Raw genomic sequence first — 19,227 nt, forward strand, 5'->3', positions numbered from 1 at the left:
AACTGAAGTATTAGAGTTTGGACTGAGGAACACAGCAAGGATTTGTATTTGACTATTCCCAGGTGTTTGAGTAAACAGAAGTCATTTCTGAAAGTCCATCTCTTTTAGATACATTTTGATCAAGTCCAGGAAATTATATACATTAAGAAGTGCAAACACAAAGTTTTTTCTCTAGCTTCTGTATTTTCACTTGTGCAGAACTATTGTGTAGGAAGCTTCATACCTGGCTGGCTCATCTTATATGGATAGTATTTTAAATGCTGGGAGGGAGAGCCTCATGTAATGTAAAAAAAATCTTCCTCTACTTGCCAGGAAGGGATGGATAATAACGTTCACATGAGTGGGCTGATGAGTCGTCATGATGACGAAGCTACAAGGACATCAACTTCAGAAGGGCTGGAGGAGGGTGAGGTGGAAGGGGAGACTCTCCTGATTGTTGAATCTGAGGATCAGGCTTCAGTGGATTTATCCCATGATCAGAGTGGGGACTCCTTGAACAGTGATGAGGGGGATGCATCCTGGATGGAGGAGATGTCCTATTACTGTGAGAAGTGTCAGAAGTGGATACCAGCAAGTAAGGGTCAAGATTTTCCTCTGTTATCTTTGTCACTTTCCTTTTCTGGGTTTACTGGTTCTTTTCCTCCCAAAAATAATGCATGTTCTTTTCCTGAATGTATGGGAGGCAGGGATGCCTAGTGGATAGAGCACTGGTCTGTGACTCAGGAGATCTGAGTTATATTCCCAGCTCTGCCACTGGCCTACTGTGTGACCTTGGGCAAGTCAGTTCCCCTCTCTGTGCCTCAGTTTCCCCATCTGTAAAACAGGGATATTGACAATTCCTTTGTAAAGGTCTACGAATGAAAAGTGCTACATAAGAGGTAACTATTATTTTCCTGATTGGTTTGTCATTTCAGTGGGATGTATGAATAAATTTCAGCCTTCTGTATATAGGAATGGTTCCGTGGTCTCCTGAACTTAGATTAGCATTCACAGAACAATATAAAACCAGTAGCAGCAGTCCTGGGAAGAAGGTATTTTGTGCTAAATAGCTAAAATGCTCTTTCCAGTATCTCCATTTAACATTATATAAACTCTTTTAGCTTTCTTCATATTCTAGTACAGCAGTTTTTCCTTTCCAAAATCAAGATCTACCTGAACACTGTTCATTTTGTGGCAGGAAGTACTGAATTCTTCTGGCTTGCTGCACACCTGTCAGTTAGTTCAACTGCCCAGTTTGGCAAAAGCTGTAGCGTGAAATCCTTTCTCCAGTGAAGTCATTGGGAGTTTTGCCATTGACTTTACTAGAGCCAGGATTTCACATTTGGTGTTCAGTAGGAAGAAGTTAAAGGGACACAGTCAACTTGAAATCTAGTCTGTTTAGGTACTACATCTGATCCTGTGTCCTTTTGCCAGTTATTGTGGTTTGACAATCAGTTTTTTATGTTTACTTTTTTTTTTCTGTCTTCTGTTGCTGTTTGAAAGACCCAAACAAGGGAAATTGATCACTAGAATGATCAGTGAAAGTGACTAGACACAAAGTGCTGTCAAATGCACAATGTAAACAAGCCGAAAAAAATGGAAATATATTTTTTCTAATGTCTTTCAGTTAGTGTTTCAATTACAGTCTGAGAAAGGTACTGAGTGTGTCAGTACCTTTCCCAGACCTGAGAAGAGCTCTGTGTGGCTCAAAAGCTTGTCTTTCTCATCAACAGAAGTTGGTCCAATAAAAGATAATATTTCCCACACTTTGTCTCTCTAATATCCTGGGACTGACTCGGCTCCAATAACACTGCATGTATTAAAATCTTTGCCTTTTTACATGTATTCAAGTATTAGGTAGGAAAGCCCCTCTTTAATGTGTGGTTTTTTTGCTATTGATCCCTTGTTGACTTCTGTAACTGTAAATTAAGCATCACACTGAGTTTCTATACTTCTGTAATGGAATTATCAGGGTTGCTGATCTCTTGCTCAGCGGATAAACACTGTTCTGAATCCAAATTTACTTTGCTCCATTTTTCCTATAAAAGGACTGAGGCATATCCCTTTTGCTTGTTTGTTTTAGGTCAGCTGAGAGAACAACTCAGCTACCTCAAGGGAGATAACTTTTTCAGGTTTACTTGCTCTGATTGCTCAGAAGATGGAAAGGAGCAGTTTGAACGGCTGAGACTAACCTGGCAGCAAGTAAGTAAAAGCATTCACTCAGGCATAAAACCAACAAGACCTTCAAAAGTTGCTGTGTGTACAATGTACATAACACCTAGAAATTTGGAGTTAGTCACAGGTGGTGAAGAAATTTACCTGTGAGTTTTTTGTGGATTGCTATGTACCTGCTTATCAGAAAGTGGGACTTCTGTGAGTAAATTGAAAAGATTGTCTTAATGTGTTGTAAAAAAGCCAAATTCCCCATTTTTCATCAATACTGTGCATTGCTCAATACAACTGAACACAATTTTAGAAAAGCAAAGAGAATGTGATTTAGCTGCTGTGCATTTAACAATTTTTTGACATATGGGCATTGTTGGAAAAGTAATACAGCAAAACACAAAATGTCCAGTAAATTCTTGGAATGTTTGGGGACAACCGTTTGTTTCAGATAATAGAGGGAGTAACCGGGGGGCAGCCATTTTAAATTTGATTCTGACAGAGAGGAATTGGTTGCGAATCTACTGGTGGAAGGCAGTTTGGGTGAAAGTGATCATGAAATGATAGTATTCAGAATTCTAAGGAAAGGAAGAAATGAGAGCCACAGGTTAAGAACAATGGATTTTAAAAAAACAGACTTTAACAAACTCAGAGAACTGGTAGGTAAGGTCTCATGAGGAAAAAAATTATAAAGGGAAAAAGGAATTCAGGAGACCTGGTAGTTTCTCAAAGAGACAATATTAACATGACAACAGCAAACTATCCTTCTGCGAAGGATAGAAAGAATAGTAATGGGCCAATATGGCTGCACCAGGAGGCCTTTAATGACCTGAAAATCAAAAAGGAATCCTGCCAAAGTAGGTTCCAGAGCCCTAAGAAAGAGGAGAATAAGTCTCTATAGGAGACAGCCTCCACGGGAGTTGAGTGGTTGACAGCAGAAGCTCCAAACTCATCTGCACCATTAATATTTGTATTCCAGGCTGAAGTGGTTCAGTGTAATTGATAGTTTGTCCTCTTAGATTTATTCACAAACAGACAGATTTCCAAAACTGTGCTTTAATTTAGGCTCTTAGTGAGTCAATTGGGTTTGTTTGTGATGTATGTAAATGTGCTCTAAAAGGACTGTGTTCAATAAAGACAAAGCAAAAGCAGAGTGATCCATGGGACGCAGTGTATTTTTATAGATTGCTCTGCTTTTACTGGATTCTAAGTGGCAAGAAGACATTAAGCAAATAAAAACACCCGAAGAGTCTGTCCTTGTGCACACATTTCTATAAGATTAGCAAACTGGGGCATCTCCATCCTTTCTGGAGAGAAAAGACATCTTGTCCCCAGTCTGGATCCTCACCCCCTGATATGCTCTTTTATGCCACTCAAGCTGTGCAAAGGGGCTATAAAGCAGCATCACCAGATAGCTGAGGATTCCCCTGGCATGAGAGAGTCCCTGGGTGAATAAAGCAGGTGAGTGTGACAAACAATAGGAAGGGAGAAAGGATGAGTACAATTAACAAGATCATGGGTTACATAGATTGGCGCTGTGGTTGTGAATCAATTGGAAGCTTTACATAAATAGGTCAAATCGGCAAAGAGTGGAGGGGGTGTTTCCCCGCCAGACAAAATGGTAATGGACCATTTGAATCCATTCCCTTTTGTGTTCCAGGTTGTCATGCTGGCGATGTACAACCTGTCTCTGGAAGGAACTGGCCGTCAAGGATACTTCAGATGGAAAGAAGATATTTGTGCTTTTATTGAGAAACACTGGACTTTCCTATTAGGGAACAGGTAAAGCCAATATTTCCCTGAAACTTTGAATGGAGATCACAGAGGGAAGAAATTGTGTTACTCAGTTAGGAAACAGGAATTCCAGACTATTCAGAGATATTTCTCTCTATTCAATTCAGGGCGGACAAGAAGGAAGAAAGTGGAGGGTTTGATCTGCAGAGCTCAAACAGGGATACGAAGCGATTTCTCAGGAATAAACCTGTTACATAGTGAAAGAGAGTTAGTGTTGTACAGAACTGGACACAGAGCTTTGTACTTTTGTGGGAATTTCCCAGCTTCCGTTCAGTGTAACCCTCCAAAATCATAACCCTAAAATCTCACTTAATTGCTGAACACATAGGGCCTGATTCTAATCTCATTTACGCAGGTGTAAATAAGGGAGGATGCCATCAAAATGAATAGAATTACACTGACACAAAATTGATGTGGGATCAGAACCCACAGAGAAAGAAACTAATTTTTCCTATTTCATCTTATTTTGGATCTTTTCTTAATGAAATCTCTTGTTTGCTAGTCACTACAAAATATTGTGACACTGTGGTGTTTTTCACAGTATATGTAGGGCCCTACCAAATTCCCGGTCAGCAGCTTCCTCTCTCCAGCTGCCCAGCTCTGAAGGCAGTGTCGCCAGCAGCAGCGCAGAAGTAAGGGTAGCAGTATTGCAATCCCCTCTCCTCCCCCCTCCCCGCCAAATAACCTTGCAACCCCCTTCCCTCAACTCAGTTTTTGGGTTAGGACCCCTACAGTTACAACACCATGAAATTTCAGATTTAAATTGCTGAAATCATGAAATTTATGATTTTTAAAATCTTTTGACCGTGAAATTGACCAGAATGGACTATGAATTTGGTAGGGCCCTAAGTATATGTTTTAGCTATAAATTCGGGGGGTTAAATAAAAGAGGCTCACTTTACATTTTTAACCACTCTGGGATAGCCTAAAAATTTCAGGGATGTACACCAAAGTTTGCTTATACCATGTGTGACCTTTGGATGCGTGTGATAAGGAGAGAGTCAATATAAGATTTTCCTTCAACAGCAGGGATCATTCTATTTTCTAATTGATTTAATGGTGTCAGGAAAGTAGCTAACAGAATAAAATGTCCTGTTCAAAGCTGATAACCCTTTTCTCTCTCAGCACAGTAGTTTGACATTGTTAGGCATGCAGAGCATGGAATGTGTTTTTCTAAGTATGCCCTGCAACTCACTGAATCTGTTCTGATTCTGATGGAAAGGGGCACGCATATGCCAGTGGGGACACAAGGCAGACAAAACAAGCCTCTGGAGTTATAGTTTGGATTGACAGAATGGACATAAGTGTCTGGCCTTTCTGTCTAATTGGAAGGTATTTCTTTGCGTTATTGTTTCTGTTTAAAACACAGGTACCTGATTTCTGTGTTACCCTGACCACCACCATTGAAGGTACCAATAAAACAGGATTCAAATGAGGCAGCTGTCCCACCAGGCTCTGCTTCTAGAGGTTTTAGGACTGACTTCTTTGCAGGCAGCAGCATCATCATAGGAAGACAGCTGATGGCTCATTCTCCCTCACTGTGAGATCCATCACTTCCTGTGTGTCCTACTCGATTCTGGGACACGTTGCATGCACTCTTCTCCTTTCCTTGTTACACCTAGCCTCCAGCAGGAATGCTTCCTGTCCTCCATGCATGCACCCCTGTGGGAGAATGGAGGATGGTTCCACTTGCTTGGAGGAGAGAAACCAGAACAGCCTCCTGCAAAATGACTTCTGCCCTGCATGTTGTCCCAGAGCTTGGTGGTGCAGCTGCTTCATTTGAATCTAATCACAGGTGAGGCTGAACCCAGAACTCTCTTAAATGGCTGGCTTGCCCTGTGGCAGCCTACAAAAAAACTCAACACCGTCTGACCTGCTGTCACGGGTTGAGGTGGCCATTTAAAGGGAGTCCTAGGTTCAGTCTCACATGTGACTAGGTTACTTCTCAGTCTACTAGATCATGTGATGAGACCATGTGACTCAAAACCAGGCCTGCTGGGAAATGCAAAGGCAGCCTGAGAGAGCACTCAGAGAGAGTTCAGGGAGTCTGCTGGAAGAGGGCAGGTTGGTAACAACTCTCCAGTGCTCCCAGGCAGAAGGCCTGAGAGAGAGAGACCTGCAGGGAGCAAGAGCCTATTGAGGAACAAGTCTTAGCTGAGGGGCTTGCAGGAGCGGGCTGCTGCTGGGAGAGAAGCCACAGCTTGGAGGGCTGGAAAGGATTGTGAGCCTGAGGAGAAGAGCTGTAGCATGCTCAGGACTAAGTACCACGTATGAAAGGTGGGAGCCAGCTAGGAAGGGCTGGATGGAAGATTTGTGTTGTTGTGAACTTTGTGTTCATCATGCCAATTCCCCCAAAAAGGGGAGTTAGTGAGAAAAGGCCCACAGGGTGAAGTTGGATTAACTGGGGAAGAAGGGGAAACCGAGGAAGTGACAGTGCCTCAAGCCCGAATGGGTAAGGCCTGCTACACAGGCAAAGAGGACATACTCTTCACAAGTGCAGAAACAAAAGCAAAAAGGCAGTTTAAAAAAAATCCCACCAGCGGTAATACCCAGTGGAAGCAAAGCAAAGGAAGGAGAAGTTCTGCTCCTTTCCTCCTCCTTGTTCTTTGTCCCCACCATGTCTCATTGCTTCCCCCTTGCCTGACTCCTGTTTCAAAATACTACGGAGGTGGCTGCCGTTCCCCAAGAGCAGAGGGGGCGAGGGCAGGGTCGGGAGAGAGCATCCCCACTACCTTTCCTCAAACAGCATCATTGTGCAGCCCCCTCACACACCCCCAGCCCTCTGCCCTGACTCTGAACCCCCCACACCCCCCAGCCCTCTGCCCTGACCCCTGCACCTCCTTCACACACCCCCAGCCCTCTGCCCTGACCCTGAACCCTCCTCACACACACCCAGCCCCCTGCCCTGACTCCGGCACCCCTACACATACCCGGCACCCCTACACATACCCAGCCCCCTGCCCTGACTTCTGCACCCTCTTCACACACTCCCTGCCCAGACTCTTGCACCCCCCACACATACCCAGCCCCCCCACACCCCATGCCCTGACTCTTGCACCCCCCACATCCACATCCCCACCCCCACCCTGAGCACCAAACGGGAGCTCCTGCACACACACCCCCACATTCCCACCTGCACCCCTTGCACCAAATGGGAGCTGCCCAGGTAAGTGCTCCACACCCAAACCTCCTGCCCAACCCTGAGCCTCCTCCCTCATTCTAGCTCCTGGCCAGACCCTGCACCCCAACCCCCAGCCTGCTTCTTCACCCCCAACTCTGTTCTCAGTGCACCCCCACCCTCATCTCAGTGCAGAGAGAGGAAGAGAATGGGCCAGAACCAGGGAGAAGGTAGGTACCTACTCTATGTGGACAGGACTGGGACCCAAGACCAGCAGCGGGCTGAGTGGGGCCGGCAGCCGGGACCCTGGCTGGCAGGAGCCGGCGGACGGAACCCCAGACCAGCAGTGGGCTGAGCCGCTTAGCCCACTGCTGATCTGGGGTCCCAGCCACCGGCCCCGATCAGCCCGCTGCCGGTCTGGGGTTGTGGCTGCCGGCTCCTTGCCAGCCGGGGTCCCGGCCGCAGGCCCCGCTCAGCCTGCTGCCGGCCTAGGTGAACGGAACCCCAGACGGGCAGCGGGCTGAGCGGGCCGGCGGTGTAAGATCAGCATTTTAATTTAATTTTACATGAAGCTTCAACATTTTGAAAACCTTGTTTACATACAACAATAATTTAGTTATATAATATATAGACTTATAGCGAGAGACCTTCTAAAAAACGTTAAAATGTAGTATTGGCACGCGAAACCTTAAATTAAAGTGAATAAATGAAGACTTGGCACACCGCTTCTAAAAGGTTGCCGACCCCTGATGTAAAATGACACCTTCTTACTCAGTAGATCTCTCCCTTCTCTCTCTCTCCCCCTTCCAATACCCCTCTCCCTTATGTGTCTTGAGTCCTATCTACTGAATTTAACAACAGAGTAAGTTTTTACTCTTCTTAGCACTGTTAAGTTAGCACAGCTACTGGAGAGTGAGCTGGATTCTGTTCTGGCTCTTCTATCGTCAATAGAACTGTTGATTAAGACCCAACTGCAGAATCTTTATGGTTTGTGATGTGAAAGCCGGAATAAACAAAGCACCAGCAGTTAGGAAAACCATCTCTTTACTTGTAAACTCCGCATATTTGATATTGCGAGTCCCTGAGAGAGAATCAAAATGGAATCACTTTTCAGAGCAGAGTCTAGTTGTTAATTCATAGCTGGGTCTTGGAACTTGGTGCCCCAGATTCCAGCTGGAAATCACCCAGTGGAAATCAGAAAGAGTGGCACTGCTGAAATGCTTCAAGTCTGGAGGTCAAGTGAACTACTACATCAGAGTAAATGGCACAAGCATTCATCCTAGTCTTTTTGGCAAAGGAGAATAAAGTCTAATTAAAATGTTCTTGGTGTCTCTCATTTTTCCCTCTCTTGATTTAGGAAGAAGACTTCAACTTGGTGGAGCACTGTTGCTGGTTGTCTTTCTGTAGGGAGCCCCTTGTTTTTCCGCTCAGGGGCACAGGAATTCGGAGAACCAGGATGGTGGAAACTTGTTCACAATAAGCCTCCTACGATGAAACCTGAAGCAGAGAAGCTCTCTGCATCTGCACTGAAAGCAAAAGGTAACTGTCATGATGACAACACACAGAATGGAATGGCACAGCTGTGGATGGGGTGGGTGGGGTTACAGGGCCTGATTCTGCTCTCATTTGCACTAGTTTTACACTGGTGTAAATCCACTGACTTCAGAGGAGTTTCTCCGGATTTATACCAGTGTGAGAAGAGACCCATAGTTTTTTACACCCTCTTTGTAGCGTACATACACGTATTGTCATTTAAATGATCCAAGTGCTTTTGTATTTTGTATTGCTTTCCTGTCTCTGTAATTACCACAATTTCTCTACTCCCTGTTACCTTGATGTTCTTCTCTTTTTAAAGCATCTTTTGTCAGTTTAGTCACAAGGAGTGAAATTCACTCCTGTGCAGAGGGCCAATATCGGAATTCAGTGGTGCCTAACCTTTATGCCGGATGCTCTGCACAGGGGAGAATTTCAACCATGGCTTGAAGGCCCTTCTTAAAAGACTACCATCAAAACTTGCTCATGTGGATACAAATGATGAGTAAAGGGGCATCAAAAGCTCAGTGCCTTTTAGAATAAATAAGCTATTTATTCTCTAGCAGCTTCAAAACCACCTCTGGATCCCATCATTACAGTGGAGGGGCTGAGGAAGCGGGTGAGCCGCAATCCTGTAGAGTCAGCCATGGAGCTGAAGGAGAAGAGGTCTCGCACTCAAGAAGCCAAGGACATTAGGAGAGCCCAGAAGGAGGCAGCCGGCTTCCTGGACCGAAGCACCTCCTCCACTCCTGTCAAATTCACCAGCCGAGGTCGTCGCCCTGACATGGTCCTTGAGAAGGGAGAGGTGATTGACTTCTCATCTTTGAGCTCCTCGGATCGAACTCCTCTGACAAGCCCGTCTCCTTCCCCATCTCTGGACTTCTCTGCTCCTGGGACGCCAGCTTCCCATTCAGCTACTCCCAGCCTGCTCTCAGAAGCAGATCTCATCCCGGATGTAATGCCGCCACAGGCCTTGTTTCATGGTAAGAGATGCCATGTGTTGTGTTTAATAGGAAGTGACAAGCAGTTTCTAACAATAGGGTTGACATAGTTATCTTGACAAAAGAATACCCTGTTTGCTTTACTTCAAGGCATGATGGAAAATAACTGGCAAAGTGCAGTTTTCTTCCTAATTACATGACAATCTAAATTAGATTGTCACAGACAGATGTAGTCAGAGATTCTAAGGCAGGAAGGGACCACTTGGTCATCTAGTGTGACATCTTTTATAACACAGGGCAGACAACTTCACCCAGTAATTCCTCCATAAAACAATATGACAGGTAATAGTGTTGCAGTGTCACGTCAAGGCAAAATTAGAGAGCTCTCTTAAAGGAAAGAGTCTTTCACATCAGTAAAGTATTGAGGTTTTTGTTTGTTTGTTTTCTAGTGCTTTCATTTGTCTGAGTACAGACATGTAACATTCCCTAATCAAAGAGATGAATTCTGGGTCAGGTTGTGAGATGCTTACTGAAGCTGAATAGTACTTTATACCATGAGTAGTCCATTGAAATGAATAGGGGGAACACATGGAATAAGCACTACTCACTGTAAGTAAGGACATCACATCAGCTTTGCTCCATTAACTTAAGCGGAACTTGTCCAGCTTACACCAGCTGAACATCTGGCCAGTAATCTGTAAGGCTTCAGCTCAACTCTGCCATTTTATTGCATCAGTTTTCATGCTCTTAAGGAATTTTTAAGGAAGCCATTAAGTAAAGAACAATTTTAAAAAGTGTTCCTTTAAAATAGAAAAAAAAATGAGTCTACATTTTGAAGGGACTATTGGTTTCGGTTGCTCCTGTTTTAAGGGGCCAAACTGTGAGACACTTTAAAGAGACCTTAAATGGCAGGTGCTCAGCACTTCCTGAAATCAGGCTCCTTTAAGATGTCTCAAGTTGGGCATCCAAAATCACTAGTTACTTTTGAAAATGTAGGCCCAGGAGTGTCTGACAGGCAGGCTATTACAGGTAAACGCCACATTATATTTCCTTCACACTTAAGCCACAAACCCCCTGGGCTGATGATGTTCTTGCTATGCTGGGTTTGCATTTGTGTGTGTCTACTGAGTTATTTTGGTCTTCTGTACAGATGATGAAGAAATGGAAGGAGATGGAGTCATAGATCCAGGAATAGAGTACATTCCCCCTCCTAGTGGGCCAATGGGTGCTGGGCCTATGATAGTGAGCCGAAAGAAAGTGAAAACGCCTGAGCAGATCAAGCAAGAGGTGGAGAGTGAAGAAGAGAAAGCAGAGAGGATGGAAGGTGACAGCGAAGACCCTGAAGATTCAAATGCATCCCTACAGGCCAGGGGACGAGACAAGAGGAAGCCACAGGTGGAGAAGGACAATAAGCCCAAAGCTCCCAAGTACACATCTGTAAGCATCTATGAGGAAAAGCTACTTCTGAAGAGGCTGGAGGCCTGTCCCAATGCCGTGAGCATGACCCCAGAGGCCCGGAGGTTGAGGCGCAAGCTGATAGTCCGGCAGGCCAAGAGGGAAAGGGGACTGCCTCTCTTTGACTTGGACCAGGTTGTGAATGCTGCTCTGCTCTTGGTTGATGGGATCTATGGAGCCAAAGAAAGAGGCATTTCCAGGCTGCCAGCAGGGCATGCAACATACAGAACGACTAGCCAGGACTTCAGGATCCTGGACAGGTACCAGGTGAGTGCTTTCAATTCCAAGTTAGTTCCTGGGGCCATCTGTATCAGGGTTTCTGTTACATGCAGTAGACATCAAACTGGGGAAATCTGGCTCCCAAAGTAAAAAGGATTACAAGAATGAGCTTCATTTTTTAAAGGACTTGTATCCACACCAACGCACTTCCCAGCTCCATTCTACAGTTGGGTAATACTCTATAACAGGGGTGGCCAACCTGAGCCTGAGAAGGAGCCACAATTTACCAATGTGCATTGCCAGAGAGCCACAGTAATATGTCAGCAGTCCCCCATCAGCTCCCCCACCCTGCTCCCAGCGCCTCCCACCCACCGGCAGCCTGGCTGATCAGCACCTCCCCCTCCCTCCGCGCACCTCCCAGTCAGCTATTTTGTGGCGTGCAGGAGGCTCTGCGGGGGAGGGGAGAGGAGCAAGGGCATGGCAGGCTGAGGGAAGGGGGCGGGAAGGGGTGGAGTGGGGGCAGGGCCTGAGGCAGAGCCAGGGGTTGAGCCGTGAGCACCCCCTGGCACATTGGAAAGTTGGCGCCTGTAGCTCCAGCCCCGGAGTCGGTGCCTAGACAAGGAGCCGCATGTTAACCTCTGAAGAGCCGCATGTGGCTCCGGAACCACAGGCTGGACACCCCTGCTCTATAAAATACAAACATGTGTAGATGCCACCGTTGCTAAGTTCCAGTTGCTCATGCTCCTTCTACACTCAAACACTTTGGTGATGGAGCCTGTGTAAGTACCTTACAAATTGCATTACTTTCTTGCCATCCAGGACCGTGGGCACTCCCAAGATGACAGTGGGTGATGGGTGCACTCAGAACCTTGCAGGATCAGGCTCTGAAATTTGGGGGAGCTGTGGAGTCACTATGGGCAGGAGCACTGGACTGTAGGTGCCAGACTCCCTGGTTGGACAGGTGGAAACCCCGACTGTGAGAAGTCTTTCCCCCTCTGTAGCTTTGGGTTCCAAACATTAGGCTGTTGGCAGCTCCCCTGACATGACCATTTATTTTTGTCCTGCCATGTAGACTACGCTGCCTGCTATGAAGGGATATAGGCACCAGACAACAAAATTTCTGTACCGACTAGTAGGCTCAGAAGACTTGGTGACAGACCACAGCATCGTCAGTCCCTACACGTCTCGCGTCCTGAAACCTTACATCAGGTACAGACTCCTAGAGTCTGAATCTCACTTCTGTCATTCTCTCCTCCCATTCTTAGGGGCAGACTGGTGCAGGGTGCTCAGGATTGCAAAAGCATCCTGGCTTCTGGTGAATAGCTTGTATTTTTGCCTGGTTGGGCACAAGTTTCCACAGGAATGAATGGAACACAACATCCTCTTGTAGCACTTGTAGTATATCAGAGGAATATTTCCTGTGCAGCAAACATTTAGTAGCAGTGGCAGTTATTGTTACCAGCTTGTCTTTCACATTGTTGATTGTTTTTGTGGTACTGGCAGGCGTGACCATGAGACGAAGCCTCCTAAACTCCAGCTGCTGGCAGAAATCTGTGCCCATCCACACAAGAACGATCCCGACTGGAAGGCTGAGCCTGAAGCACCCATTGATTACTGCTACGTTCGCCCGAACCACATCCCCACGATCAACTCCATGTGCCATGAATTCTTCTGGCCTGGTAGGATTCCCTCAGTACTTGGTTTTCTAGGAAAGAAAAGGTTTTGTTTCAAAAATTATTTTTGGAGCAGGTCTGTTTCCTCAGTGGTTATTTGTTTGCCTCAGTTATTCTAGAAATATTTATTTAAGAGGAATTCTGTCAGATGGTCTGTGGTGGAAAGACATGTCAGTCTCTATATTTCTGAGATCAAACCGTACTGGGCAATTGGGCCTTGAGTCAGCAAAGCACTTAAGCATGTACTGTGCTTGGAGTGTGTGAGCTAAGAGGACTACTTGCATGCCTAAAGTTAAGCACCTGCTTAAGTGTTTTGCTGAATCAGGGCCTTATCATAGTAAACAGAGGTTTTACCAGACACTGTTCCTAACTGGTGTGAGAAGAAAGTTTCTTCCCAGTAAGCACAAGGCCGCAACGCACTGGACTGGAACTCAGGCAATCTGGGTAGGATTCCTTCCTCTGCCACATGCTCCCTATGTGACCATGGGCATGGTCCTTAATCTCTCTGGGCCACAGTTTCCCTTTGGTAAAATAGGGATTATAGTATTTATTTGTCTGTGTTGCTTTTTATTTATTTTTTTTTATTGTAAGCTCCTTGGGGCAGGATCTGTCTCTTACTATGTGCATGTCACTATGCAGCCCTGATCTTGGGTGTGGTTCCTAGGCAGTAGAGACTTAGTAATGATGATCTGCTATGTGGTTCAGCATCTCTAACACTGCAAACTAAGTTTTTCATAACACACAAGCAAGCAGTCCACACCTATATTTTAAAATCAATATTTGCACTACACTTGGCCGATTATTATTATTAGATATTATTTGTATTGCAATAGCACCATTAAGCCCTAAATCAGTAGTCGATAAATTGGCATGTCTGTCTTTACACATGCCACTTTGGAAAGCATGAGACACCCTCTGGTTCTAACAGAAACCGAACGCCTTTATCACAACTCTCCCCCACATCCCTCCAAATCCCTCAATCCCCCATCCACTCAGTGCCTATCCTTATGGCACAGACTGGAATTTGTGATAAGCACCAAGGCCCAAATACACAGTTATTTAGGCTCATAGTGGAAATATATCTGTCTAGTTTTAATCTAGCTAGCTCATGTACCAGAGCACTGAAGATGCGACAGAGTGGGCTAGCCCTGTGAGTAATTACCCAGGGTTTTGGTCAGCTGCCCTGGCTTCCCTGCTCTGGTACCTGAGCTAATGAGATTAAAGATAGCTTGGGTATGTGTAGCTAAACTGCAGTCACACCGGGTATCAGTTAAAGGTGAGATTTTCTACTGAAATAGTTATACCAATACCGCCCTTAGTGTGAATACAATTATACTGGTATAAAGGTGCCTGATACTGATACAAGAACCTCCACAAATAAGGCTTGTCTACATGTGGAAATTATACCGGCATAAGAAAGGGTGTGAATTTAAAGTGCTATTACCAGCAGGAGAGTGAGTTTGTATGTGTGTCTGTGTGGGGAGGGGGGGGGGGGAAGGGTGAGAATACCTGGATTTGTGCTGGAAATGGCCTTCCTTGATGATCACTTTAGATAAGCTGTTAGCAGCAGGACAGTGGGGTGGGAGGAAGTTTTGTTTCATGGTCTCTGTGTGTATATAATGTCTTCTGCAGTTTCCACGATATGCTATGCATCCGATGAAGTGAGCTGTAGCTCACGAAAGCTCATGCTCAAATAAACTGGTTAGTCTCTAAGGTGCCACAAGTACTCCTTTTCTTTTTTCTTTTTACGAATACAGACTAACACGGCTGTTACTCTGAAACCTGTAATTATACCAGTGTGACTCCCTATGTGGACTATAAGGTGGATAGAAAGCTGGCTAGATCATCAGGTTCAATGGGTAGTGATCAATGGCTCCATGTCTAGTTGGCAGCTGGCATCAAGCGGAGTGCCCCAAGGGTCGCTCCCGGGGCCAGTTTTGTTGTATATCTTCATTAATGATCTGGAGGATGGCGTGGATTGCACCCTCTGCAAGTTTGCAGATGACACGGAACTGGGAGGAGTGGTAGGGATAGGTTTGCTGGAGGGTAGGGATAGGAAACAGAGGGACCTAGACAAATTAGAGGATTGGGCCAAAAGAAATCTGATGAGGTTCAACAAGGACAAGTACAGAGTCCTGCATTTAGGAAGGAAGAATCCCATGCCCCGCTACAGACTAGGGACCGAATGGCTCGGCAGCAGTTCTGCAGAAAAGGACCTAGGGGTTACAGTGGACGAGAAAAGCTGGATATGAGTCAACAGTGTGCCCTTGTTGCCAAGAAGGCCAATGGCATTTTGGGATGTATAAGTAGGGGCATTGCCAGCAGATCGAGGGACGTGATCGTTCCCCTCTATTCGACATTGGTGTGAGGCCTCATCTGGAGTACTGTATCCAGTTTTGGGCCCCACACTACAAGAGGGATGTGGAAAAATTGGAAAGAGTCCAGTGGAGGGCAACAAAAATGATTAGGGGGCTGGAGCACATGATTTATGAGGCGAGGCTGAGGGAACTGGGATTATTTAGTCTGCAGAAGAGAAGAATGAGGAGGGATTTGATAGCTGCTTTCAACTATCTGAAAGGGGGTTCCAAAGAGGATGGATCTAGACTGTTCTCAGTGGTAGCAGATGACAGAACAAGGAGTAATGGTCTCAAGTTGCAGTGGGGGAGGTTTAGGTTGGATATTAGGAAAAACTTTTTCACTAGGAGGGTGGTGAAGCACTGGAATGGGTTACCTAGGGAGGTGGTGGAATCACCTTTCTTAGATGTTTTTAAGGTCAGGCTTGACAAAGCCCTGGCTGGGATGATTTAGTTGGGGAGTGGTCCTGTTTTGAGCAGGGGCTTGGACTAGATGCCCTCCTGAGGTCCCTTCCAACCCTGATATTCTATGATTCTGTGTGGAGTTGTAGTTATGGCATAAGAGTGGCTTTTTTCTGGTTTAGCTTATGTAGCTTTGGAAGCAGTTTAAACAGCCTAAAAAAGTTACTCATTCTGGAATGTGTGTGTCTAAACAGGAGAGTTCTACCAACCAGTATAATGTACAGTGCTTTAACCATACTGGTATAATTATACTAGCATAAGGGAAACACCTCCCATGTAGATGAGCCCTAAACTGTACTTATGTAAAGCCAGTATACACGCCATGTTGGGGCTGTACTGCTTTATAACCAGTAGTCAAAGCCATACAGCTTTGTATACAGACAAGCTCTGAGTCATTTCACAGTAGACTGCAGCCCTGAGATAATTAACACTTCTTATCACTGATTCCTCTCCACCCAGCTCTTTCTCAAGCAAGAGATTGGTTAATTCCACTGTTTGCTCCCAGTATTCCATGAAGTTTTAAATCTCAAGAATAATTCGTGTTACAGAAAAACAATACGCTGTTACTCTGTTACTCCACCTTTGCAAATACATCCGTTGTTGGCATTTTTGTGATGGTTTTAATGAGCATATGAGGAAACATGAAGGGTCTGATTCTTCCCTGCCTTGCATCTTGCTTAGGCATTTCCATCTGTGGAAAATGGGTATAAAATATTACCAAATTAGAATGGTAATGGCTTACATGTACTGGGCACTACCTTTGCCCAGGTGTAATGGAGAATCTGGCCCTTATATTTATTATTAATGATTTCTGTTACCATAGTGCTTAGGAGCCCCAGGCGTGGCCCAGTACCCCATTGCACTAAGGACTGTACAGACACCGATCAAGTGCACTGTTCTACTCTGAAAAGTGACTTAAAGGATAAGTCTATTGCCACTTAATTAAAGGTAGTTCAGACCTTTGTAAAGGCTTAGAGAATTAAAATCTTTTGTTTACAGGCTAGGAGGGATCAGCAGAGGGTAAACCAAAAACATGTGAGGAGTGTCCAAACTAGCTTTTACAAAGGTTATGTCTTCACTGCAAAAAAAAAAAAAGAAAAGAAGAAGGGGGGGGGTTGGGTTTTTTACACCGAGATAATAAAATCCTACTAGAGATAAGGCAATATAGTTTTCCCCTTGAGGTAGCTAATTGAAGTAAACCCCGGGTGGGGATTGTAGGGCTGATTAACTGGCTATGCTAAGATAAAAACTACAATGCCTTGTATCCACTAAGATTGTGCATCAACATCTTGCCATAAAACCATAACTTTTTTTTCCCCCAATGAAGACATAACCAAAGATACTCACTTCCTCTATTTAACTGATGCAAAAAATCTCTAGTGAATCCAAGCTCCATAAATCAGATTTAAATCTGGGAGGATCATTTTAATTTCTATGCTTCATTTCAAAATCTATGAACCCTTTCTTGCATCTGCAAAAAGTCCAGTGTTACTCTATCTTCCTTCTTCATGAAAAGAGGTCTCATCTGCAGAAGAGAGGAGGTGGCTTCCTTACACATGGCTTCTTGGGGTTCCACATTGATTGTACCTCCCTGACTCTCGACCGGATCTGACCAGTGTACGAATACAAATACAGTTTTTCAGTCTGCAGCCCTCGAATCTCAACCTGAGATCTGAAATTCTTTTGGAGTCACATATTGCCAGCAATACAATCCTGTTGATGAGCAAGCTGTAATAGAATCCATTACACTGTCCCATAGCTTTATTGGCTATGCAGGGCAGAAGTACTATCAGAAGTAAAGAGCAGTACAAACACATTTAGGACCCAGTCCAGCTATCATTTACACATGTAACTTTATTCATGTATGTGTTTGGAATTGGGCCCTTTATGAATTCAGTAGCTGTGGCTCTGAATACACACAGGAAGATCATCAGTTGGGTAACAAGATGCCATTTTTACCATCACTTTTTAGAGCAGAACCACATTTTAAGTTAGTTTTTTGTCTTTATTTTCATACCATTTGGGTGTGAATCAGTGTTGTTAATTTCTTAGCACCGGCTGCCGTAGAGTCCATTTTTAAGGATTTTTTTTCTTCTGTACATGGGCTAAATGCTGCTCCCATTGACTTCAACAATAGGACTTCTTTTCTGGCCCTACAGGCTGATAGCATCTTTCTATGCATAAGAGTTTGAAAATGACAACAAAAAGTAGTAGTTGAGCAGATTCTCCTGAAAAACCTGCTTTTTAACACTCTTTAAGCTGTTAATTTCCCTTAAATTCCATCATGCCCTGACTGTATAATATTGTATGAACTGTTTTGTATTGAATTAACATTTCCCTTTGGTTTGCAGTGCTTTATAGCTGTGCTCTTCTCACACCCTGTAGGAATTGATTTGTCAGAATGCCTGCAGTATCCAGACTTCAGTGTTGTTGTCCTTTACAAAAAAGTCGTCATTGCCTTTGGCTTCATGGTGCCAGACGTGAAATACAATGAAGCTTACATCTCTTTTCTGTTTGTTCACCCTGAGTGGAGAAGAGCAGGGATTGCAACCTTTATGATCTACCATCTTATTCAGGTAGCTGCAAGATTCTTCTCTTTGATAAGGAGCCAGCATTGTCCCCATCTTTATGTGTGGATGCAAACAGTGCTGAGTCAATACCGCTTGTTTTTATCCTCTCTCTCTCTCCCCTTCCCATCCTTTGTTACCTTGTTTGTCTACTTACATGGGTGACGTGCTACCATGTGTGAATTTTTATTGTGAAAATCATTATACTCAAACAGAATTTTTTAATGGATTTAAAAGGACATTTTCAAATAGGGTAGGCTATGCGTGATTGGATGGCCTAGGAGATTAGCCAAGTGATATAGGCCTTGTCTGTCTTTGGGTTTGGCTCTAATTCATCCATCAGCAGCCAGTAACTGTGCAGCAGCAACATTGCAAACCGCAAGCGTAGAGAAGAAAAGTTGCGATCTGCACTGGATGAGCTAATCCCAGTTTCAAGCAGGGGAAGGCTCAGTCAGTAACAATACAGCTTTCCTTACCTGTAACTCAGCTACACCAGTCACTGGCCACCGATGACTAGATCACAGAGTTAATGCCATAGACTCTGACATGTAGGGTGCTTGTTCTAATGTATCTTGGTTTAGGTAAAGAACAAATGTTTGTCACTTGGATCAAATGTGAGGAATGCCCACATTTTACAAATGTGTTAACTGCCTCGAGTTCACTGGCATCAGTGAACTCAAGGTACAAAAGTCTAGTGAGGACACATCCTTAGAAGAGATGCCAAAATTCAAAGGGGCATGAAAACTGAATTAGGTCTCCCCTGTGGCAGCGTTTCGGCCCATTGATGGGCCATTGTGGAAAATTACCACTACTGTTTGAAAGTAACAGCCGTGTTAGTCTGTATTTGCAAAAAGAAAAGGAGTACTTGTGGCACCTTAGAGACTAACCAATTTATTTGAGCATAAGCTTTCGTGTAGCTCACGAAAGCTTATGCTCAAATAAACTGCTTAGTCTCTAAGGTGCCACAAG

At 44.6% G+C, this 19,227-nt stretch overlaps 1 protein-coding gene across 3 annotated transcripts in view; it reads left to right on the top strand.

Annotated features, from left to right (window-relative positions):
* Positions 1–46: 46 nt before the first annotated feature.
* The window catches only part of KAT14 (lysine acetyltransferase 14), a 21,920-nt gene continuing 2,739 nt past the window's right edge, over positions 47–19,227 (top strand). The window contains exons 1-10 of one of the 3 annotated variants that reach the window (XM_074949716.1): positions 47–62; positions 313–574; positions 2,063–2,181; positions 3,803–3,924; positions 8,412–8,593; positions 9,151–9,570; positions 10,679–11,250; positions 12,275–12,411; positions 12,706–12,881; positions 18,077–18,267. In XM_074949716.1, coding sequence (XP_074805817.1) covers positions 319–574; positions 2,063–2,181; positions 3,803–3,924; positions 8,412–8,593; positions 9,151–9,570; positions 10,679–11,250; positions 12,275–12,411; positions 12,706–12,881; positions 18,077–18,267 — 2,175 coding nt within the window. In that variant the 5' untranslated portion in view covers positions 47–62; positions 313–318. Of the gene's footprint in view, positions 63–306; positions 575–2,062; positions 2,182–3,802; positions 3,925–8,411; positions 8,594–9,150; positions 9,571–10,678; positions 11,251–12,274; positions 12,412–12,705; positions 12,882–18,076; positions 18,268–19,227 lie in introns of those variants that run through there. The other 2 variants (XM_074949718.1, XM_074949719.1) reach the window with 2 other exon arrangements.

The sequence above is a fragment of the Natator depressus genome, chromosome 3 (genome assembly GCF_965152275.1).
Source record: "Natator depressus isolate rNatDep1 chromosome 3, rNatDep2.hap1, whole genome shotgun sequence".
NCBI lineage: Eukaryota > Metazoa > Chordata > Testudines > Cheloniidae > Natator > Natator depressus.